Source organism: Hordeum vulgare, chromosome 1H (genome assembly GCF_904849725.1).
Source record: "Hordeum vulgare subsp. vulgare chromosome 1H, MorexV3_pseudomolecules_assembly, whole genome shotgun sequence".
NCBI lineage: Eukaryota > Viridiplantae > Streptophyta > Magnoliopsida > Poales > Poaceae > Hordeum > Hordeum vulgare.
In genome coordinates this window covers 11,497,106-11,522,163 of record NC_058518.1, presented here as the reverse complement: position 1 = coordinate 11,522,163, position 25,058 = coordinate 11,497,106, and the positions used below count along the sequence as shown (strand labels likewise).

The 25,058-nt window shown below is 46.6% G+C and overlaps 1 protein-coding gene across 1 annotated transcript; it reads right to left on the bottom strand.

Annotated features, from left to right (window-relative positions):
- Positions 1 to 463: 463 nt before the first annotated feature.
- Positions 464 to 3,724, bottom strand: LOC123404509 (putative protein phosphatase 2C 46). The gene is made up of 4 exons (XM_045098444.1): positions 2,221 to 3,724; positions 1,560 to 1,673; positions 907 to 1,171; positions 464 to 760 (listed from the first exon to the last, which is right to left on the bottom strand). Exons 1-4 carry the CDS (start codon positions 3,472 to 3,474, stop codon positions 645 to 647), a joined length of 1,749 nt encoding a protein of 582 aa, XP_044954379.1. The 5' UTR covers positions 3,475 to 3,724; the 3' UTR covers positions 464 to 644.
- Between the last annotated feature and the right edge of the window lie 21,334 nt (positions 3,725 to 25,058).

The following is a 25,058-nucleotide window of genomic DNA, read 5'->3' as shown; positions in this document are numbered from 1 at the left end:
AAAAATAAACAAAATCTGCAGAAACTCTTTAGTCCCGGTCCGTGTTAAGACCCGGGACTAAAGGGCTTGCCCCTGAGGGCGCTCCGAGGCGTCCACGTGGAGCACCTTTGGTCCCGGCTTGGAACAAGGGCGGGACTAAAGGTTAGGCTTTAGTCCCGCCCCTTTAGTCCCGGTTGGTGAACCGGGACTAAAGCCCCTTACGGGCCGGGGCTATAGGCCCTGTCTCCACTAGTGTGCGTGCGCGCGCACGCACGCGCGTGTGTGTTAATGAGACCACTAGTTTCGTTTTTCAAATGAAACAAGGCGAGGATACATGCTTGAACCCAAAACTGTAAGCATGCACACTATGAGCCTATTTTGTTTGAGCAAATGTTGATTCTCAATAGGTGTTTTGCAAAATGAAACTTACAATTTTAATCAACTGGTTTAGCATTGATGGGTAAAACTTATAGATTCACCCGAAGAATCTCAAGATCAGGCATTCCATCATATAAAGCACGATCCAAACAAGAAAAAACCATCACTTATAAGTACAAAATTTTGTTATGCACTACTCTGCTCATGGGCTAATCCTTGAAAACCATAAGGCAACCATGTATGCTATCACTAGAGTCCCTTACAGTTTGTAATCGATCATGATTAATTCAGGCTGAAGATCTCCATATCTTCCCCTCTAGTGAGATGATGATGATGGAGACGTCGTCGTGGTACTGTCGCCGATCCCCTTGCCGTACCTCGAGCAACTCATGGAACCCCATTCCTTCATCATAGCAAAAATAAAAGACCATACGACTTCACCACAAGCATAAAGAATATCATGTTTTGGCCGAAACAATTGAAAGAGCACGACTCCATGTCTAATTTGCCTGAAATACAAACTATATAAGTGAAATGTTGCATGCTCACCGGCTTGCCTGGCGGCGCGGAGGAGGATCTCGTGGCTAAGGTACTTGGCGGGATCCTCATCCGGGAACCTGGTGGTGAACGCCTCCACGTGCCCCACAACCTCCTCGTTGGTGAAGTACTCGTAGAGGCCGTCCGAGGCGAGGATAAGGAACTTGTCCCGTGGCCCGAGGCAGTGGTGTCGGAGGAACGGCTTGCAAGTAATGTAAGGCAAGGCACCCACATAGTCCACTCGAAATACTTCCAAGAGAGCCTTGTTCCATCTAGGCTGCAACATCGAATTTCGTCATATCATTAGCGGTTTCTATAAGCAAAAATAATTGGTGGTTCAAACTGATGATTCTCCCTACTTATTCTTACTCCCTCCGTTCCTAAATATAAGTCTTTCTAGAAGTTCAACTAATAGACTATATACGGATGTATATAGACATATTTTAGAGTATAGATTTATTTATTTTGTTCTGTATATAGACACCTAATGAAATATCTTAAAAGACTTATATTTAGGTACGGAGGAAGTACATCACATGTATTTTACTTGGTTACATATACATATATATGTGCATGAACTTTACCAGATGTATAGATGGTTAGTTCAATTAGTTACTAGCACTACTCAAGAGTTGGCACAGACAGACAAAGAGACAGAGACAAACCTCTTTTAGGTAGCCAGCTCCAAATGCTCTTGTGACCTTCAAGGAGCCCTTCACTCTTCCATTGAGTATGCAGGCAGGATCATCAAGGTGCTCACTCCTTATCCTTCTCACCTCCTGCAACCATATGAAAATTAACATCAATTTAATTAACAAACGAACAAGTTAGACTATGCATAGGTGGCCATGGCAATTGATCATGGCTAGCTGCCCGATTTAATAACCTTGATAAATTCCGAACGTTCGGATTTTAAGCATGTAGTCCGAACGTTTTTATATGATAGTTTTAGTTGATACTCCATCCGTTTCAAAATATAAGACATTTTAAAGATTCCACTAGAAAACTACATACGAAGCAAAACGAGTGAATCTATATTTTAAAATATGTCTATGTACATCCGTATATAGTTCATAGTGCAATCTCTAAAATGTCTTATATTTAGGAACGGAGGGAGTACTATATAGGAGGTGACAAGTTTAGTTGCTAAAACGTGACATCTTTGTCTCAATTCGTTCTCTTTTTTCAGAAAATTGTCATGTTTATGAATCTCGTGTGAACTAAAGTTTCCATGGAAACCGTTTGGATTGCGTGCTTAATCAGTTTCGTTTAATAATGCAGAAAAAATAATGGAAGGTGGTGGCGATGGATGGGTGGGTGCGTCACCTTGTAGGCGGTGGTGCTGTGCTCCATGGTGAGCTGGAGCGCGACGAGCTCCGTCATGTCGCACTCGTCGAACTGCCGCCTGATCTCCTCCGTGACGTGCCCGTCGGCGCTGTGCTGGTGGCGGTGGCGTGGCGGCATGATGACGCTGGTGAGGTCGGGCTCGGCCCGGTGCGCGAGCACGGCGCGGCTGTCGCCGACGTTCATGGAGTAGACGTCGGCGCCCTTCATGAGCAGCACCAGCACGCAGGACCCCATCATGGCCAGCTCCGGGCACTCGGCCGCCCGCGCTTCCGCCTCCGCGAAGTATCCCTCCTCCGTGCGCCGCAGCGCGCGCGCTAGCGCGTCCAGCACCTCGCCGTGCCGCCCCCGGCGCCGGAGGTCGGCGTTGTCCCTGCCGTTGCACGACGACGGCGGCGGCCGCCGCTGCTCGTGTCCGGCGTCTTCGGGCGGAGGATGGTCGTCGCCGGGCAGCTCGCGGCAGACGGAGGCGTAGAGGTTGGCGACGAGGTAGTCGGTGGCGTCCGGGCCGTTGAAGCCGTCGTAGATGCCGACGAACATCCAGCCGCGCTCCTCCGACACGACGACGTGTACCCTGTCCTCCCCTGCCTTCCCTCGCGCCCACTGCACCTTGTCCTCCGCCGCGTGCCCGTTCACGCCTTTGCTCCTGATGGCTCCACCATCGCCGTTGGTGCTGGTGGCCAGCGTCGTCACGGCGGGCTGCTTCTTGGCGGCCCGGCCGACGCGGAGCGCGGACGCGACGGCGCGGCGGAGGCGGTCGAGGAGCGGGCTCACGGACGCGGCCTCATCAAGCTCGAGCTGGCACCGGCGCCGGCGCCGCGTGGCATAGAGGTCCGCCATGATGTCCTCCTCGGTGCGCGCGCCCCGCCGCGACGCCGCCGACGAGAGGACCCCCGAGTTCGGCCCGGAGGACGAGGACGACGGCGACGCGCAGTAGTCCAGGCTCCCCGAGAAGAGGCCCGGCTGGAGCGTGCGGAAGGAGAAGGAGCTGGAGCTGTCGCAGGACGACGACGCGGAGCGCGACAGGGAGGAGGAGGCGGTGCCGACGGTGGACTGGTTGGACGGGAGCAGCACGCCGTGGATGGTGGCGCCATCGAACGCCTCATAGCCGTCGAAGCTCAGAATCTGGCCGACGCCGACGCTGCCACCACCAGCGTCCTCGCCGGCCGCGTCGACCGCCGACCGGCCTCCGGAAGCGAAGCAGGGCGTGGCCAGCCTCGCCGCGCGGTTGCCCATGAACGCGAGGTGGGCGAGACGGCGGCGTGGCGGCGTGTCGCCGGATCTGGATGCGCATCGGCATCGGGGCCGAGACAAATGGGCGACATATCCGAGAAACGGGAGGTAGAGTTGACATTGGCGCTCGTTTGGAAGGTTGTTGTTTAAGGAGTTGACCAGGATTTATCTGTTTCCTACCCCCCATTTGTTTCTTTCCTTCCTTCCTTTCCTTCTTTCCTTGCTTCCTCGGCCAAGTTGACTTTGCTATCAGGATCAATTAATGGAGTATGATATGGCCATCCGCATCAAAACCCACAAGGCTACACGTCACTACTCCTTCTCCTCCCTCCTCTCAACATTTTTTTTGAAATTTCTCTCCTCTCAACATTAACATATAGTTATCGTTATTTTCACAAATTTGTTGTCCAAGGAAAAACACACCGCCGTGACTTGTCGTCGTGGAAGATTCCAGGCATCGCAGTCGAGCGGAATCAGGAAAAAGAACGAGTTGTTACGTTGGGGTCGTTGTCTTCCACGAGCCGCTCAGCGGCCTTTTTATCCGCCTTAACTTACCGTGGAAAATACCGGCCATCGCAGTCGGACACAATCATCTTGAGAAGAAGAAAGAAATTAAGTGTAATAATGTTGATCTCATCATCTTTGACAACAACCTTCTTATCTTTAAATTCATCTACCACAATCTTATGTTTCAAGGCAAAAATACATTATTGATATAGCATGGGAACCAAACAGATGTTTGACTTGTGGTTATCGCTCCTGAAAAGTCATTAGGTTTGAGCGATAATTTGATGCACATACATCTACTTTGTTTGATCTAGCCAGTGAGGGTTTGATCATCACTTCACTTCTCCTCCCTCCTCTCAACATTTTTTTTTGAAATGTCTCTCCTCTCAACATCAACTTATAGTTGTAGCTATTTTCACAAATTTGTTGTACAAAGAAAAATACACCACCATGACTTGTCGTCGTGGAAGATTCCGGGCATCGCGGTTGAGCGGAATCAGGAAAATGAACGAGTTCTTATGTTTTTTTGGAAGAACAGAGAGGCTCCTCCCCGGTTCCATTACTTGTAAATGAAACCACAAAGTTGTTCATACATCAGCTCACTGAGAGGCGCAGTTCAATGATAGCGAAATAAACTGCAAAAACACAAGGCCAACTGCTACTGAACTAACACGCGGTTATTAACCAAGAAACCTAATAACGAAACTATTAAGCCGCAAATAAGGTCTTGGGAAGCCTTGCGAGTCTTCAACGGGGGAGCTGATGCAGCCTAAGGCGACCAGCACGCAGTCAATGGTGAAACTAGGCTGGAGATGGTCATGGCTCTAGTCTCCCGCTTCTGGGAAGGTGTGGCGAAGTTGGCGATGTCATCGGAGATCTTTAGCTTACTCCAAGGGTCCACCAGGGGGCTTCATGGGACGCTCCACTCGCCAGCCACTTGTGATCATCAGAGGGCGTCGAATGAAGGCTGCAAGATGTGTCGAGAAGGCCTCCAGCCTCTCCACATACTTGTATGGCGACAACACAACCTAGGTTTTGATAGTTCTTAGGATCAGCCTCAACACATGTTTGATAGAGATCCAGCTAGTGTTATTGAAAATAATAGAGTTTCTATATTTCCACACATACCAAATCACAGCAGAGCTAACAGTATTGAGAGGAGAGTTTTTTATTTGAGACCCAAAACTTGGCAACTGATTCAAAATCAGTCCCAATATCAACCCTAAATTGCTCCTCCACAAGGGGCCAAATTTGCCTAGCAACCACGCAGTCAAAGAATAAATGAGAACTGAATTCAACATCAGAATAGAAAACACAGTCTAAAATCCTCATCCTACACGAGGTGCTCCGTGAAGTTAAAAGGAAACACCTTCGGGCGGTGCTTTTCAAAATCGACTTCCACAAGGCGTATGATATGATTTAGTGGTCATTCCTTTGGGAAGTTTTGTCAAAGCGAGGATTCGACCCCCATTGGATTGTGTGGGTCATGCAACTCACGTCGAGTGGACGCACCGCAATCAACATTAATGGGGATGTGGGCCCTTTCTTTCCTACGGGGCAAGGTGTTCGGCAGGGTGACCCGTTGTCCATGTTCCTCTTAAACCTAGTAGTGGACGCCCTAGTGGAGATCTTGGAACTTGCCAAAACCGTTGGTCATATTAGGGTTATTCCCCCCCCCCATGTCGTCCCCGAGGGCGGGCTAACCCATCTGCAATATGCCGACAACACGATCTTGATGATAGAAGGCTCAAATGAGGATATCACTCACATGAAGTTCCTCCTTCTATGCTTTCAGAAGATGTTGGGGTTAAAGATTAACTTCGCAAAGAGCGAAGTAATTGTGTTGGGCTACTTTGCTGAGGAATCCCATCGTATATCTAATCACTTTAACTATCGACTCGGGTCCTTCCGATGACTTCCCTCGGCATGCCGATTAGTGACTCTCGGCTTTAGTAGAAGGACCTCCGTCCTATAGTGGCCAAGGTCCAGCATAGGGTCGAACCTTGGCAAGGACGGTGACTGTCGAAGGCGGCAATGGTTGTACTTATCAACTCTTCCATAAATAGCCTATTGAAGGTCGCCAACACGAAGAAACTTCGTTTCGAAGACTTCATGGAAACCTTCCTTGAAAGTGCCACCCGCATCGCCGACGGTATTGATCTGGACACGTTCGTAGAGCCCTCCAGTCCTGGTGTTAATCCAGATGATGCGTAAGAACACTTTTATCCTCGGTATGCCGAGTGTTTATCTGTAAGAAACTTTGGCCACTCTTGTTGGCCGTCACATTCTTGTTTCGGTGTGGGTAAGCTTGATCCACGCCGAGCCACTATCTTTGGTTGAACTTTGAATCGAATCTTTTGCTCTTCTGTTGCAATTTTGACTCGAGTTTTTGTTTGGCGTTTCTTGGTGAAGCCAAAGGCAAACATTCGGAACATGTTAATTGTCTTGACATCTGCATGAGCCTCATTGAGGGTCCGTGGAATTTCCGATTACCCGAGTGTACCTGTAGGATACAGTCGGAGGCATGTGGGTGCTTAGGCAATTCTGCATCGCAGCTAAGCCCCCGAGTGTGACGTTAAGTGCACACTCGGATAAAGTTAATACTTAGGCGATTCTGGATCGCAGCTAAGTCCCCGAGCGTGACGTTAAGTGCACACTCGGAGAAAGCTTATACTTAGGCGATTCTGGATCGCAGCTAAGCCCCCGAGTGTGACGTAAAGTGCACACTCGGAGAAAGTTTATACTTAGGCGATTCTGGATCGTAGCTAAGCCCCCGAGTGTGACGTAAAGTGCACACTCGGAGAAAGTTTATACTTAGGCAATTCTGGATCGCAGCTAAGTCCCCGAGTGTGACGTAAAGTGCACACTCGGAGAAAGTTTATACTTAGGCGATTCTGGATCACAGCTAAGTCCCCGAGTGTGACGTTAAGTTCACACTCGGAGAATGTTAAAACTTAGGCGATTCTGGATCGCAGCTAAGCCTCCGAGTGTGACGTGAAGTGCACACTCGGAGAAGGTTAATACTTAGGCGATTCTAGATTGCAGCTAAGCCCCCGAGTGTGACATTAAGTTCACACTCGGAGAAAGTTAAAACTTAGGCGATTCTGGATCGCAGCTAAGCCTCCGAGTGTGACGTGAAGTGCACACTCGGAGAAGGTTAATACTTAGGCGATTCTGGATCGCAGCTAAGCCCCCGAGTGTGACGTGAAGTGCACACTCGAAGAAGGTTAATACTTAGGCGATTCTGGATCGCAGCTAAGCCCCCGAGTGTGACGTCAAGTGCACACTCGAAGAAGGTTAATACTTAGGCGATTCTGGATCGCATCTAAGCCCCCAGTGTGACGTGAAGTGCACACTCGGAGAAGGTTAATACTTAGGCGATTCTGGATCGCAGCTAAGCCTCCGAGTGTGACGTGAAGTGCACACTCGGAGAAGGTTAATACTTAGGCGATTCAGGATCGCAGCTAAGTTTTTTTTTAAGACCGGAGTCTGCGACCGCGAAAGAACTTTGAACCTGCAAAAAACTCAATCTTCTTTATATTATTTCACCAATACTTGTTCTTTAGATTGCTTCAGTCGATGGTCACGTGTAGAAGCGTTTAAGGAGATCTCCGTTCCATGCTCGCGACTCGTCTGTCTCCCTGTCGACGTTGTAGAGTCTGTATGCCCCATTGTTCAGCACCTTGGAGATGATGAAGGGTCCTTCCCAGGCAGGAGCTAACTTGTGAGGTCTTTGCTAATCTACTCGGAGCACCAGGTCGCCTGCTCGGAACGTACGACTCCTGACGTGTCGCGCGTGAAAACGCCGCGGATCTTGTTGATAAATGGTTGAGCGAGTCAGTGCCATCTCGCGCTCCTCCTCTAAAAGATCCACTCCGTCTTGCCTTGCTTGTTCTGCTTTGGCTTCGAGAAGAGTTCGACTCGTGGCGCATTGTGAAGCAAGTCACTCGGAAGGACCGCTTCTGCTCCATAAACGAGGAAGAACAGTGATCGCCCTGTAGATCTGTTCGGGGTTGTGCGAAGTCCCCAAAGCACTAAAGATAACTCGGTAACCCAAGCGCCAGCGACATGTCCTATCTCTCGCATGAGTCGGGGCTTCAAACCTTGCAAAATAAGTCCGTTTGCCCGCTCTACTTGTCCATTGGACTGAGGATGCGCCACGGAAGCAAAATCCACTCGGATGCCTTGGCTTGTACAGAAACCTTTGAATCTGTCCGAGTCAAAGTTTGTCCCGTTGTCCGTGATTATGCTGTGAGGTACACCGAATCTGAAGATGATGTTCTTGACAAACTTGAAGGCTGTTGAGGCGTCGAGCTTCTTGATGGGCTTCGCTTCGATCCATTTCGTGAACTTGTCGACTGCCACCAATAGATGTGTGTATCCACCTTGGCCTGTCCTGAATGGGCCGACTGTATCTAATCCCCACACTGCAAACGGCCACACAAGAGGGATCGTCTTCAACGCAGACGTCGGCTTGTGGGACTTGTTGGAGTAGAACTGGCAGCCCTCACATCGGTCAACCATATCTTTAGCCATCTCGTTAGCCTGCAGCCAGAAGAAACCAGCCCTAAATGCCTTGGCGACGATTGCTCTCGTAGAAGCGTGATGACCGCAGGTCCCCGAGTGAATATCCTCCAGAATCAGCTGCCCCTCCTCTGGGGAGATGCATCGTTGAAGAACGCCTGAGATACTTTCTTTGTACAATTGGCCATCAATGACAGTGAACGACTTCGACCTGCGGACTATCTGCCTGGCCTGGACTTCGTCTTCTGGTAGTTCCTGCCTCAGGATATATGCAATGATCGGCACAGTCCAATCGGGGATGACGGCAAGAGTCTCCATGACCAGGTCAACCACAGCAGGTACATCGACTTCAGTCGGATCCGTCGAACTCTTTGGTTGTACTGGCTCCTCCGTGAAAGGATCTTCTTTGACTGAGGGAAGGTGGAGGTGCTCGAGGCAGACGTCACTCGGGACTGGTCTCCGAGTGGATCCGAGTTTTGCCAACTCATCAGCTGCTTGGTTCTTCAGTCTTGGAACATGGTGAAGTTCTAGACCTTCAAACTTCTTCTCAAGCTTCCTCACTGCATTGTAGTATGTAGTCATGGTGGGGTTCCTGACGTCCCACTCTTTCATCACTTGATTGACCACCAAATCCGAATCGCCGTAGACCATCAGGCGACGGACGCCGAGTGAGATGGCCATACGCAACCCGTAGAGGAGAGCTTCATACTCTGCCTCGTTGTTGGAGGAATCGAAGTGTATCTGTAGCACGTACTTGAGGTTGTCTCCCTTTGGCGATATGATCACAACACCAGCGCCGGAGCCATTCAACATCTTGGACCCATCGAAGAACATTGTCCAATGGGCCGAGTAGATGTGGGCCGGTTGCTGTTGATCTACCCATTCTGATATGAAGTCAGCCAGAGCTTGAGACTTAATAGCTTTCTTGGCCTCGAACTTGATGTCACAGTACAGCATCTCCATCGCCCACTTCGCCACTCGGCCTGACGCGTCTCGATTGTGGAGAATTTCCGACAATGGAGCATCAGAAATGACAGACACCGAGTGGTCTTGGAAATAATGGGCCACCTTCTTCGCAGTCATGTAAATTCCGTAGATAAGTTTTTGATAGTGGGGATACCTCTGCTTGGAAGGAGTCAGGACCTCAGAGACGTAATACACTGGCCGCTGAACTTTGTATGCTTTGCCTTCTTCTTCTCGTTCGACTGTAAGAACAGTACTGACGACTTGATTTGTAGCCGCGATATACAGAAGAAGGGGCTCTTTACTGAGCGGAGCAGTAAGAACCGGCTGGGTGGAAAGTAGGACTTTGAGGTCGTCGAATGCGACTTGGGCTTCATCTGTCCACTCGAAAGTATCTGATTTCTTCATGAGTCGGTACAGAGGAAGCGCTTTCTCGCCGAGTCGACTGATGAACCTGCTCAAAGCCGCTAGGCAACCTGTGAGCCGTTGAACATCGTGTATTCTGACTGGCCTCTCCATTCGGACGATGGTCCCGATCTTTTTGGGGTTGACATCGATCCCTCGTTCGGAAACGAAGAAACCGAGTAACTTTCCACAGGGAACGCCGAATGAACATTTGGCGGGGTTGAGCTTGATATCGTACCTACGAAGGTTGGCGAATGTTTCTGCCAAGTCAGTCAGCAGGTCGGAACCTTTGCGTGACTTGACTACGATATCATCCATGTACGCCTCCACATTCCGACCGATCTGGTCGAGGAGACATTTTTGGATCATGCGCATAAAGGTAGCTCCTGCATTCTTCAAACCGAATGGCATAGTGATGTAGCAGAAGCACCCGAATGGGGTGATGAAGGCTGTTTTTAACTCATCGGGACCATACAGACGGATCTGATGATAGCCCGAGTAGGCATCAAGAAATGACAGACGCTCACAACCCACAGTCGAATCGACAATTTGATCTATGCGGGGGAGCGGAAAATGGTCTTTCGGGCAGACCTTATTGAGATGCTTGAAGTCGATGCACATTCGGAGCGACTTGTCCTTCATGGGAACCATGACAACATTGGCGAGCCACTCGGAGTGGTGAACCTCGCGAATGAAGTTGGTTGCCAACAGCTTGGCCACCTCTTCCCCGATTGCCTTCCTCTTGTGCGCGGCGGACCGGCGTAGGCGCTCTCGGACAGGCCGAGCAGTGGAATCCACGTGCAGTCGGTGCTCAGCCAACTCCCTGGGTACACCTGGCATGTCAGAGGGTTTCCACGCGAAGATGTCCCAGTTCTCACGGAGGAATTGGGTGAGCTCGGCTTCCTATTTAGGATCGAGGGTGGTGGAGATGTTCGTCGGGGCAGCAGTGGCGTCTGTCGGGTGGATGCTGACGTTCTTCGTCTCTCCCGCCGACTGAAATGCAGACTCTGAAGCTGGCTTCTTCGAGCGCATCAGGTCGGCGGGGTCGACTGTTTTCTTGTACTCGTCCAGCTCGAGGACGGCCATCTGCTGGTCGGCGATTCTTAATCCCTGCTGCAGACACTCTTCAGCCCGCTGCCGATTGCCTGTGATGGTGATTACACCCTTCGGGCCTGGCATCTTCAGCTTCAGGTATACGTAACATGGACGGGCCATGAAGTGCGCATACGCTGGGCGACCCAAAATTGCGTGATAAGCGCTCTGGAAGTCAACCACTTCGAACGTCAGCTTTTCCTTGCAGAAGTTCTTGTCAGAGCCGAAAACGACGTCCAACGCGATCTGGCCGAGTGACTTGACCTTCCGTCCAGGGACGACTCCGTGGAACTGCATGCTGCTCTCGCTGAGTTTGGACATCGGGATGCCCATCCCCTTGAGTGTGTCGGCGTACATGATGTTCAAGCCGCTGCCGCCATCCATGAGGACTTTGCGCAGTCGGACTCCTTCTACCACCGGGTCGACGACCAGAGCCTGTCTCCCCGGGGTGGGTACATGTGCCGGATGATCCGACTGGTCAAAAGTGATCGCAGTATGAGACCATTTGAGGAACTTGGGGTTGGTAGGGGTGGCCATGTTCACCTCTCTGTTCACCAGCTTCAGTCGGCTCTTGCTCTCGACGTCAGCAAAGATCATCAGGGTTGCATGGACTTGGGGGAACGGATCCTCCTTATCCTCCTCATCCGGTTCATGGCCCTTCTCACTCGGTTGCCCTTCGCTGAACCCCTGGATCAGGAGGCGACACTGTCGAGTGGTATGCTTCGCATATATGGGGTTTCCCTCTTCATCCATCTTTGTATGAACCGGACATGGCTGGTCCAGGATGGGGTTATTGAACTGCTTCTTCTTTGGGGTGAACTGTGCCTTCCCTTTGCCCTTGAACTTGGCATTGGTTACGGCTGCAGCTTCTGCTTGCGGAGCGGTCGGAGCTTTCTGCTTTTGCTTCCGAGTGTTGCCCCCATCTCCATCAGCGACTGTTTTGTGCTTGCCGCTTCGGATGCGGTCCTCTTCTTCGCCATTTGCATAGCGTGTTGCTATCTCCATCATCTTGCTCATGGAGATGTCGCCTGTTCGGCCAAACTTCAGGTACAAATCCCTGTACCGCACGCCTGCCTTGAAGGCGCAGACTGCTTGATGCTCGGTGACGTTCTCCACCGTGTGGTAGAGAGTTGTCCAACGCTGGATGAAGTCGCGCAGGGGCTCGTTCTGCTTCTGGACGCAGTGCTGGAGCTCCACGAGGCCAGCAGGGCGCTTGCACGTCCCTTCGAAGGTCCTGATGAACACCCGGGCCAGATCTGCCCAGCTGTAGATGCTTGAGGGGGCCAACTGGTTCAGCCACGCTCGCGCCGAGCCGTCGAGCATCAGAGGGAGGTGTTTCATGGCGACATGGTCGTCCCCTCCTCCGATCTGGACTGCCACTCGGTAGTCATCCAGCCACGTTTCTGGCTTGGACTCTCCTGTAAACTTGCTAATTCCCGTCGCCAATCGGAAGTTGGGAGGGATGTTAGCCGAACGGATGGCTCGACTGAAACACTCGGGACCAGAAACGATGGCCCTGCTTCCACTCGGACGGTCAATATCGCGACCATCGCGGTGGGCCCGGCCCCTGTCGACCCTCCGCTGGGCGATATGCCCTCTTGCGTCGGGCCTTGGGTCGTAAGTGTCACCGACTGAACGCCGATCATCATGATGTCGGGGCCCGTAGGTCCCACCCCGCGGAGGGGTGCGTGAACGGCGCCAATCTTCGTGATTTATGGAACGGCTGCCTCCTTTGTGCCGCTGATGGGAATCTGGGCTGTGAACCGACCGATGCGTATTCGCATGAACAGAACTATTATAGATCATGTTGTGCGACTGGGAGACCGCCGAATTCTGCTGCTGCGCCGTGTGCAACAGGGCTCGGATCTGCTCGATCCCTCTACCAGCCTCTGAATCAGTCGGCTGGAGGGAATCGGCTATCTTGGCAGCTGCAGCCAAGTTGAGGAGGGGTGTGCGGAACAGCTCCACGTTGCTCCGCCGAGTGTGCCAACTGGCAGAACGGCGAGGTGGACGACGCGCGCCGGACGCTTCGCCAATCTCGTGCTCGTTCCGGTCAGCTTGACGGGGGTCTTCATGGGAATTGGCCATGTGTACTTCTGCTGCAGGCCCGCGACCCGCGTACTCGGAAGGAAACTCAGTCGGAACCGAGCCCGAGCGCTAGGACGGCGAGGTAACCACAACTGACTCTAGAACCGCCACTTGTGAAGATGCGTTCTGGCGCGCCTAGGCGTGTTGCACCCAACGCTGGAGCCGCGGACGGCGGGACCGCTTGACGCGGCGCATGACGGCGGTGTAGGTCGACACCGGAGCCGACTGCTGGAGAAGAAGAATGCCGCGGGCGCCGGCACGGAAGTGCGTAGCCCCACGACGGGGAAGCGCTTCGACGTCGAGGGCACATCCCGAAGCCACGCCGAATCGTCGACGATGAAGGAGAGAGCGCTGAAGAAGATCTGGTGACCCATGCTCGAATCTCCACCGGACGACATGATGAAAGGAAGTAGTCGCAAACTCGCCGGAAGTCGCTTAGACGCCTGCCCCACGGTGGGCGCCAACTGTCGTGGGTATAAGCCTGACAGTAGATGTGTAGGACACGAAAAGGATGGGCAGAGTCCTAGCTACGGCGAGAATGTATGAGTTCAGGCCCCTCTGCGGTGGAGGTAATAGCCCTACGTCTCAGTGCTCAGGGAGCTTGTTGTCGAGTGGAAATATGGAATACAATGAGTTGCTAACCCCTCTACCAGTGGGGGAGGGTGGCTTATATAGAGTGGGCTGCCCTCCACAACGGTTCCGGTACAGGGGTCGAGTAGTGGGGATTGAATGTGTACGTTACAGGTAACGTACGCCCTAAATGCTAATAAATGCACCTGGAAACGTACAACCGTTTCCCTCCAGGGGGGTTACGATGTACCGAGTGGTATCCAGTCGGTTAGCTTGATATCCTCCGAATGTTAATCTCCGACTGGATGGTCGAGGACCTGTTACCGACTGGATGATGGGGACTCCTTACTTCAGTCGGAATTGACTAAGGGCCTTGTCCTTTGTGAGGGGTAGTCCTTGGGTAGGACCTACATGACAGGCCTATGACCCTACCCTAGGACTATAACCCCATCACGCGTCAACCACTCGCCTTTGCCCTCAGGGTCGGCAGCTCTTAGTTCTGGAAATTGATCGTCCAACTAATGCCTATTCTCCGGATAGGCTCCTCAGTTAGGATTGGTTCGGGTGCGAGCACCCTATTTTGGCTAGATCGGTGGTCTAGAAGTAGGCCTTTTGCGGAGCTATTCTTTTTGCTCTTTAGTATTTGTACTCACCCCCAACTTACGGTGTCGCTCCGACGTACCTTTGATCCCTAGGAACGGGTCTAGTGAGAGGAGATGCTCGAATGCATCGCCCTGCACTCCCTCTCATTGGAGCCGGATGCTACCTATTGGCATCTCGAACTGAGTGGCTCATTCTCCACTAAGTCTCTCTATAAGGCCCTCATGGCCAGCCCTAGGCTGCGGGAGCTGAATCTCCTTTGGGAGATTAAGTTGCCACTGAAGATCCGGATATTTCTCTAGCAATGGGTACGCGGTGGTCTTCCCTGGGGGAGAGAGGTTCTTGAACGCAACGACCCTAGTGACGGACAATGTTCCCTTTGCGACGCGCCCGAGGACACCAACCACATCTTCTTTTGGTGTCTGGTCGTGATCTTCCTGGATGCTTCCAGGATGTAGTGGGGGGGTAACTGGTTCCATGATAACCTCTCGAACTTATTTAGCAAGGTACTGGACCCCCTTGTGAGACCTGCCCATACATGTGGGTGGCTTAGGTGCTTTAGCACGGACACTCTGGAATGTGCAAAACAAACTAGTAATCGAGCATGTGATTGCGCAATGCACGAGTGACACCATATACAAACTGTGTGGCTTATTGCAGCTATGGCAGCCGCTTAGCAAACGTCGACAGCAGGGCTTCATCAACGTCATTAGCACCGACCTCCGCTCCCGCGTGACCTGCATCACGCTGCCACCTCCACCACCACCTCCTGAGCCGGATTATCCATGTAGCTCTTTCATAGGGTTTTGTTGTGCTGTGCCCCCAGCCAAACTTATTTTTTGCTTTCTTGTTGTCTTGACTATTTCTTTCTTTCGACACAACTTATAATATAAAGCGGAGAAAATCCTTTTTCGTCAATAATACATGTAGGAATCCTCTAGGATTCGATATTACAATGGAATGGAGATGGTATGGCAGTGAAGATGGTGATGAAGATGGTTGGTGACAACGTCCACTTGTACGAGATGTTGGCAATGACGATTCCCTCCTTGCGGATTTCCCCTCCAGATCCCTTCCGGAGGCTATGGGTCTTGGTATTGGATGTGTTTCTGGTGTAGCCTTGCGTCTTCTTCCCGATTCAATCACATACGTGTGATATACTTAACCAGGCGGAGTCGACTGCGGCTGGTACGGTACGAGCGCGCACGGTTGTACCTAACATTGTCGTTTACTTTGAAGCCCTTATTGTGACTAGTTTCGTCACAAAATCGCTTCTTTTTTGTGGCAGTCTTCTATCATGAGATTTAACATGATTTTCGCCTCATATTCCTGGTATTCTCTCCTCAATCCTCACGCCCCAAAGTACCCGCGTGGTCGAAATCCAGGCGAAAACGAACAAAAGAGGTGCACGAATGCGGTAAAATCCAAATAACCATACAACTAAGGTGCAAAAGGAGAGGGGGTAAAAATAACGCAAATTTTGGACTCATCAGTATTTCTTGTCCTAACATCATCCCACACTAGTTAGGACAAGAAAAGGGGCAAGCTTTGCGCACAAGTGGAACACCAAGCAATGTTTGTCACACGAGAAACCCAGAAGTTTTTCAGTTTCTTCCTTTGATTACTGTTAATCCCGGTGCATGTGCGAGTCGAAAACCCATGTTTACATCACCTTTTGAGTGTACATCACCTTTGACACAAGCTACAACGTGTGCAAACGTAGTGTGAGAGATCCAAAGGCCTTATCTACTCCCCGGAGTACCACCTGGTCAGTCCGGTTGCCATCCTGCTAAGCCATGGCGACATCGGCAACGCATCACGGCATGCGTACTTCTACAATCATGCACAAATATAACTGCAGCCAGGCTCTGACTTCCGTGTCAACCGAAAGGTTGAGGATTAATTAAAGATTAGAGCACCAAAGCCCTGCATGACCAGCCGAGCTAGCTACTAGCAAAAGGTGGGCTCTAAACAAAGCATACTAGTGTGCTAGTAATCAATTGACCAATTTGACGTTTCAAATCTATCCCCACTAATCAATTTGGATGGGAGGGACAAGTCAAATCCCCACCTGTTGTATATTGGTTCATATTTCATAGTACAATTCTTGGAGGGCAAGTGGTTCTACATGTTGTTTCTTTTATAATCCAAGTGTGTTGATGGGCAACGACGACGGATATCCTGTGGATCTCGTATGACCATCAGCTTGCGGCGTGCATGATCAAGTTGGTTGATTTGTTTGCTATAATCGCGTGCTATTGTTGGAAATGATTAAGAGTTTCTGGTTTCGATCGTGTGGATCAGTAGATGAAACGTGCTGGTGAGTATAATATTTCTATGATTGATAGTATCTATGTGAATCTTTTTTGTGTGTGGGTAGGCAGTTAGTGTGCAAGAGGGGGTTCATATTTGGGGAGTGGTTCAAGTGTCTGCTTGCAAGTTGAGCAATACTATAAACATGATTGCTTACTATTGGTCATGCTGATCTGCAGCAACAGCCAACAGCAAAAGAGATTGGTGCAAAGGCGTACCATGGGCCTGGATTCCTATGCACGATTGGACATCTAGATGCTTGTGTGCAAAAGATGTTATGATGCCTTTAGTTTTTCATCACCTCTTCCCTCCTCTGGTCGTCGACCCCAATAACTGGTTGTCATTCCCCGAAAGAAGGATGCCATCAAACAATGATGTTCCCGGAGGAGGTTGATCCAGCGGGGTACCCCCTATGTCGCCCCTAGACCAAAATACAGGGATGCCTCACATAAAGGCTAGCATGAGATGGGGTGGCCCAGGCATGAGGAGGCCATATGCTTGTTTCTTGTTTTGTTTTCAATTTTTTTTACTTTACTTTTTTTAAATCCAAATTTTCTAAATAAATATCTTTCAACTATTCTATATAAAACATTTAAAAGTTGTTAATCAAGAATTTAGAAAATGTTATATGTGTATATGGAAAATGTTGATTATATATTTATTTGAAAATATAGGATTTGTGTGAAAAAAGTTTATTATAAATATGAAAATTTTAATCAAGCATTTGAAAAACGTTAAGAATGTTTTGCAAATGTCAATTCATAGTTTAGAAAGTCTTAAATGCATATATAAAAAAATGACCTTGTAAAAATAGTGTTAACTGTATTTGGAAAATGTTAATCATGCATTTGAAAATGTTAAGTGTATATAGAAAAATTATGACCATGTATTCATAAAATGTTAATCATGTATTTGGAATATATTAATCTAGCATCTTAAAATGTTAAAAAAATTATATAAAAATGTTGACCATGTATTAAAAAGATGTTAAGTTTGTATATTAAAAATATTAAACATGTACTTGAAAACTGTATTATATTTACCAAGAATAAAGAATGTGCATAAAAGAAGTAGACATAAAAACTATAAGATTTCATAAAATATAAACCATATATCTCAAAATATTAAACATGTATATAAATAATGTTTCTGATTTATACAAAAATTGTTGAATGTGTACTGAAAACCGACAATGCCAGAAAAACAGCAAATAAAATCGAGAAAGAAAAAAACAGTGAAAACTGAGTAAAAAAACAAAAAACATAGGAAAATAATGAAGAAACAAAGGAAACCGGTGAAAACCGTGAATATTTTTAATAAGAGCGGATAAAAGATAAAGAACACAAAAAACTGAATAAAACCATATTAAAAACAAACAAAAAAAGAAAGAAGAGAAAACACGGGGAAAACTGACCCAGCAAACCAAAATTGAAATTGAAAGGATGGTCGATGCTACGCACCCGCTTGCGGATAAAATAAATATATATGTCGGCCACCTCCGGGGCCATCCGATTGAAGCGAAAATAACCATCTGATCTTCCAACCATGTGTGTCGTGAATTGCAACAAGCTGGTTGTTGCGATGTTCATTCTGCAATATCAGCTTCATTGCAAAACCACGTGAAGCATTTTTTAGCGTGGCATGTTATTTCCTTAAGAGTTATTTTTGCTTCAAAGATCATGCTACAGATTTATTTTTGCAACAATGGTTGTGTTACAAAAACTTTCCGTTTCATATTTCACCTTTTTGCAACGTAGATGATGTTGCGGAATAATTTATGCAACAAGGATGATGTTGAGAAAAAATTCAATAAAAAAAATAAACGCACTAACTATGTGTTGGGGCTTCGTATGTTTGTAACATAGCATGTGTCACAAACTTGTGTTTGCAACATTCCTAATGTTGCAAACTTGTCGACCGTCTCGCGTAACCCTGCGTGACATATGATTAAAATTAAACCCAACGTCCACGGAGGAGACGGATACGTGTGAGTCATCCACCGGTTGAAAGGTAAACTGCTAGAGGTGGGACAGAATCCTTCAGGCAAGACTTTCTTTTATCTCGCGATGAGCGAGAGATAAATCTCATGGATCAAGTGAACGTTTCATCCTTTCCTGATCGTTCACTTTGGTGGGGGTCCAGGGTGATGACGCCTGTTTACCTTTTTTCATAATTTAAATGACTTGAATAAAAAGATGAAAATATCTATGGTATAAAAAATAGATAATATTTTTTTCCAGTGCCCAAAAACAAAATGTCATGGTGTAAAATTTTACCTTATTTGGTTTGTTGTGCAAAAACTCATAAAAAATAGTAAATAATAAAAGTGTCATGCCATTGAAAATAAATTACCATTTATTAATTGTAAAAATGCCATTGGCTTAACAATAAAATTGCCATCCACTTATTGATAGAAATGCCATCCTCTAAATTATTAAAAAATGTCATGCTCTTAATAAGAAAACTTTCAACCTCTATCAATACAAATAACATCTTTTTGATAACAAAATGCGATGCTAAGAATAATAAAAGTACCATGCTACGTCAAAAACGCTCTTATATTATGGGACGGAGGGAGTACCATATTATATACACTAAAACTATTAGGTCTATTTAATAAAAATGTGATGCCAAAAATAATAAACTACCGCCCACTTATTGATATAAATGTCATCCTTTTGATTATTAAAAACTGCCACGCTCTTAATAATAAAAAAATTGAACCTCTTATTAATACAATATCATCTTCTGGATAAAAAATGCCATGCGAACAATAATAAAAATACCATGCTACATACAGTAAAAGCACCATACTATGTGCACTAAAACTACCAGGTCTATGTAATAAAAATGTCATTCTCTTAATAACAAAATTGTCATATCATTAAAAATAAAGTTGTCATCCTCTCAATGATAAAACTATCATCTTCTTAATATTAAATTTCCATCCTCTAATAATTAAAAGTGGCATTTTATAACTTCTAAAAAATGTCGTGCTACCTACAAAAACATGGCAATTTTTAGGTAAAGTTGTTCTGTAAGACATTTCAACTTTTCGGATTCATAAAAAAACATGGCAAATAAAGAAATATCAATTTTTTAATCTTGTAACAACGAAAAAAGGAATTTTCCAAACTTTCAAATGGAAAAAATGCAAAAACAAAATTAGCTTTTTTACACAAAAGAAAAACAATTAGCTTCGTATACATATACCAGTGTTATCGCAAGTGTACACAGAACCCTCTCCAATCCAAGTATCTTCGTATACAACGCACGTCGTTTTTGTTTTCTCTGGTGAGTTTAACAAGGGAGCGTTCGACGTTGGGACCATTCCCGACTTACGTTCGCCAGATAACATTTTCATTATTTTTTCATCACCTCTACCCTCCTCTTGTCCCATTCTTTATGTAGAGGTTCATTCCATGGTTAATTTTATAATCTAGGATCAATATACTTGATACTATCATTGTTCTACTCATCTCTCAAGGCCCCTCTACCTTATCCCCTCCTATCATCATCGCTTCCCTCCTCTCACGTGAACTCGGGGCTGACACCTCATAGGTGGCAGCTCCGGCGAGTAGCGAACAAGACCCCTCGTTGCAGCGAGTGATGACACTATCCACTCGACACTAATCTAATCCTCGTGTTGCACGAGGCGCAAGAACACATGTAGCTTAGGAGAGATAGCTTCAGATTCAATATTGCACCGATGACTCCTAGGGCCGAAGATATCATCATAGGCATCTCAACCATCTGCCTCCTGACGCCCCTCCTTCTTGTTTCCCCGGTGACAGGGGTGGTAGTTTTCTCATATGCAGGTGGTCAACTCGATGTATCTCTCTAGCATGTGTGGTCCATCTAGATCAGTTAATCTAGGTTAGAGTAGTGCATGGTCGCGAGGAGTTTAAATTGTTGGTGGTCAGCTTTTCGGCTATTTTTGGATGGAATGACGTAGTGTCTTGCAGCATACTAGATGGCGCAGATCTTGGATGACCCATTTTGATGATGGCGACTGAAACACCGCTTCATGTTCGGGTGAAAATCCTCATTCTGACCTTTTATCGATTGGACCTAATAGTGACACGTTTGCATTGTTACCTTGTTGAAGGTGTTTATCTTCATGCCGATGTTATGGCCTTCATTGGTTGGACACATCATCCTTAATGATTTTTTTTGTCATAATTCCTAGCCATCACTGGCAGAATTTGGCAACGACAACGAGATGTGGTATGCCTTCTTACAAGCAATGTTGCAAAAGAATGATGATTTTGTCAAAATTGTTTATGCCATATATTTTCATGATTCGTCTATTCTTGTATATTTAGTGCACTCCAACTCTAATTGTTGATGCCATGGCCTTATTGCCTTGCAACAACTTCAACAAAATTGAGCCCCGCTTCGGTGCACCCCCCTTACAAACCGTATAAAGGATAATATGGACCTTTCACATCAAATTTCGTAAGTACGACAGATCCACTACATATACGCCCTTGGCCGGGCCAAGTACACCATTTTTTGTCTTCTATTAAAGTTCAAAAATCATGAGCACACCATGTTTCGAACTCCAGACCTGCCAACATGAAAGCGGCAGCGACCAACATGACACATTACTAGATATGACAAATTCAAGTATGATATTTCCCTTATATAAAAACCACAGCGGTTTCCCTATTTTGGTTTAAATATTGCCTGTGAGCTCCTTTTTCTTTCGTATTTCTTTTCCACCCTATTTTCATTTTTAAAAGTTCGTGATTTTTAAATATCTTGAACTTTTCTTAAATTCATTTTCTCCTTTTTGATATTTATTATTCTTTTGAAACTTATTCAATAAATTGAAAAACAGTTTAGAATAACAAAATTACGATTTAGTTAATAGTTTAAATTTCGCATGGGTCATTAGTATGTTCATTCTCGCTTGCTGGCAACAGTTGAATAGATTTGATAAACGTATGCATGTACATCATGTGAAACACTGGGGTGTCGGTAAGGGCGAAAGGGGTGTTATAATGCGATGATGTTACTGCGACTCATGAAACGGACCTAATTTTAATTTGTGCACAATTTTGGAATTTCAAATTATGTATGAAATTTTTACAAACTTCAACACATTTTCCAAAGTTGTTAACAATTTCCCAACAATTTAGGGTTTAGGGTTTAGAATATCAAAATTATGGTTTAAGTAATAGTTCATTAATTTTTAAAATAACAGATCATCAATTTTATAAAAAGTTTAATAACTTTCAAGAAAAGTTCGCCTATTTGAGGAATAGTTCACGAATTTAGAAAAAAAACTTCATCAGTTTGTGAAAAAAATCACCTATTTTGAAGAAAAATTGACGAACTTGAAAAAATCATCATTTTAAAAAACAAATGGTGCGAGGTTTAAAAAGCTAACGCATTTAGAAAGGCAAAGGAAATCAAAAAAAAGGGGAAAATAAAGAGAAAAATAAAACAAAACAGAGAATACTGCGTTTCCGGAGTTGTTTATTAGAATAAAAAACATTTATAGCACGTGAGGTCTTGGTGCCTAGTTTGTCAGTGCAACTGTGATAATATCTAAAGGTGCATGTTTCGAATCGTGCTTCAAACATTCTTTATTTTTATGGTTTAAAAAATAGAGAAAACATGAACATGCCTGCTCAGTAGAGGAGGGTGTGTGCGTATGAAAAACAAATACAACATGTATGTGAATATGGTCATCCTGCCCTTTATTATGAAGAGGTATCGATTAATCTGGACCGTTTTTGTGTTTAGGGGATGTATCAAAGTCGTGTATTTAGGTATGGAGGGGTCAGGAGGTAGGACCTTCCTTTTGCAAGAAGAAAAACTTGATAGACGAGTATGATTTTGGTACTCTGGTCGCAACTTGAGCATTCCAAACATGCATGACTACTTACTACTAGTATAGCTGATGGTGCTCTCAGTACTCTGCAACAGAGCAAAATAACTCGGTGCGCAAGTGTGCCATGGGCCAGGATTACACGATTGGACTGCTGTCTAGTGGATGCTCGTAATAGGGAAGATGCTGCTGCCTTTGGTTTCCCATCACCTTTTCTTCCCTCCTTTTTTGTCCCTTTGTCCCTTCTTTCAAGTCCAGGTTTATTCAAAGTTAACCATGATGACTAATACTAGTATGATGAAAGAATAAATGAGAGATGCCAAAGCAAACTATTTTCATTGGGAATATATATATGGCTGAAACAGGATGCGCAGATAACTAGAGGAATCATGCGTATACTAAGTTGTAGTGTTGCACTACATTGGAGCAACTTAATTTCCTTAGCTTATTCTAAGTTGTTTAAGATTACTTTTATACTAAATTGGTACCAGCAAGTAAAAAAAACTTCAGTTTAGCCAAGACTACATATAGTTTTTCCCGTTGAAAATGGTTTAACAAGGCGACAGGTCAAGTCAATACTAAAACTGAAAATATTTAAAAACGGAGATAATTAGGAATGAAAAACAACACCAACAACTTTTGAAAACTCGGTTAATCTGATGGGAAGGTAAAAAAATGAATAAATTCACTAAATTTAAAAATAGTCGCCTGGAGTCGCCTGTGTCCATGCTATGAAAGCTCTCTCAAGTTTTTGCTCGCGTTTTGTTTGTTCTCGCGAGCTAGGTGGGTGTGCGACACAACATGTGCCCTCTCAGGCTTTAGCCTATTTACATGATACTTTCTTTGTCCCAAAACATATGTCTCAATTTTGTACTAGCTCTACTATAAAATTGTGTTAAGCTTAAGACACGTATTTTAAGATGAAGGAAATACAAGTTAGAGGCGTGGCTGTCACCACCGTCCATTTCCATGTCCTTTTCTGAATCATCACCGACTCAACTATTTTGTACCATACTGCATGTTTTCTTTCTTTAAAAAAGGGGAGCACCCTCTGCCTCTGCATGCCTAGCGCCTACTAGTCATAATAGTACTCCCTCCGTTTTTAAATATAAGTCTTTTAAACGATTTTACTATAAATCTGTATATAGAGCAAAATGATTAAATGTACATTCTAAAGTATGTCTATATACATCTGTATGTAGTCTATTAATAAAACATTTGAAAAGACTTATATTTAGAAACGGAGGGAGTAGGTGTTTACGTTTTATCTTGTCATGGTTCTGCCATTGTTTTATATTCAATGATGTACTCTGCTTGTTTGGTGCTTGGTCTCGTTATTTCACCTCAACTTAAATAAAATTATGCGTATGTGCGTCACCCATGCAAAGGCAAGAAGATATGACATTGCTTTTAAATGATTGTTGATTATTAACAATGGATCGGTATAATTTACTTGATAACCTGGTTGCAACTTGAAGCAATGCAGATATTATTCTTCTGCTGTTTACCGATGCCGATCTGCAACAAGGCAAAAGAACACGGTGCACAAGCGTGCCATGGGCCAGGATTCCTCGACACGATTGGACTACTGGATGCTCGAACAGGCAAAGATGCTGAATACTCAGGTTTTCTTCGTGGCCTGTTCTTGCTTTCTCCTCCTGGTTGTCCTTTCCAGTGAGTGAGTCCAGGTTCATTCAAGATTAATCATATTGATTAACATTGTGGTGGAGGAATCGGAGAGGCCAAAGCAAACCATTTTCCCTCGGAATATATGGTCGAAACATTGCCCCATGGATAACTAAAGAGACCACGGCGAGTGTTGATCGCCCGAAATAGCAACCGTAGAGTTGCACTTGGGTGGAACAACTTCCATTTGGACAAACAGCTCTGCCGTGTCCCTTTGAAGCATTTTTTAAAATGAAGATTTGCTAGAAAAATAGATATAAACAATAATAATATCAAGAGGCTTTCATACAGGTATTAAAGAGGAGATTGTCGCTCGTTCGCTCCCAGATCCCATCGAGAACCCCACTCCGCACCAAAGCCGCCCCGCCGCACCAGAGCAGCCCCGCCCCCTTCCTCCACTCCTCTTCAATGCCATCACACCTAACACGGCTGCCGCCATTAGGGGCTCGCAGGCCAAGCCTGTGCGCCGCAGCGGCGGCGGCGGCGCTTCTTCTTGGCCAGATCCGATCAGGGGGCGGCTGTCCTAGCTGGCCGGACATACAGCAATCACGCGGGGCGGCGATCGGCGGTGGCCAGCTTCGGCATGCAGGCGACGGCGTACGACGGCGGGTCCTGCGGCGGTGGCTTGGGTGCCCGATCTGATCTAAGGTGGGCTTCGACGAGCCGCACAAGTTACTGTTATGTATCATCCTTGTTCCGTTGACGGCATGCTGCCACTGAGCTCGCCCTATAAGATGAGGACGTCGGGGGCTCTGGCCCTGGGCATGGCGGTGGTGGCCACCTCCTTCACGAGAGGTGGTCGGATCTCAAGATCCGTCATCTAGTCTCAATTGTGAGTTGGGGAGACATAGTTGTCGGTGAAAACTGAGCCGTTGGCGGGTGATGGCGGCATTTTACGCCGTTACATTGATGAAGGCATCGTCGTGTAACTGTTGTCGATCCACTCGTGCTGCTTCGGGGAAAAAACTCTAGGATCTGGTCTTCCAGATCGGACGATGGT

Coding starts and splice junctions, on each gene's coding strand:
- LOC123404509 (XM_045098444.1), bottom strand. CDS start 3,474: ATGGGCAACCGCGCGGCGAGGCTGGCCACGCCCTGCTTCGCTTCCGGA. Junction 1,172..1,559: donor GAGCTGGCTACCTAAAAGAG/GTTTGTCTCTGT, acceptor TCGATGTTGCAG/CCTAGATGGAACAAGGCTCT. Junction 761..906: donor CCGCGCCGCCAGGCAAGCCG/GTGAGCATGCAA, acceptor GCTATGATGAAG/GAATGGGGTTCCATGAGTTG.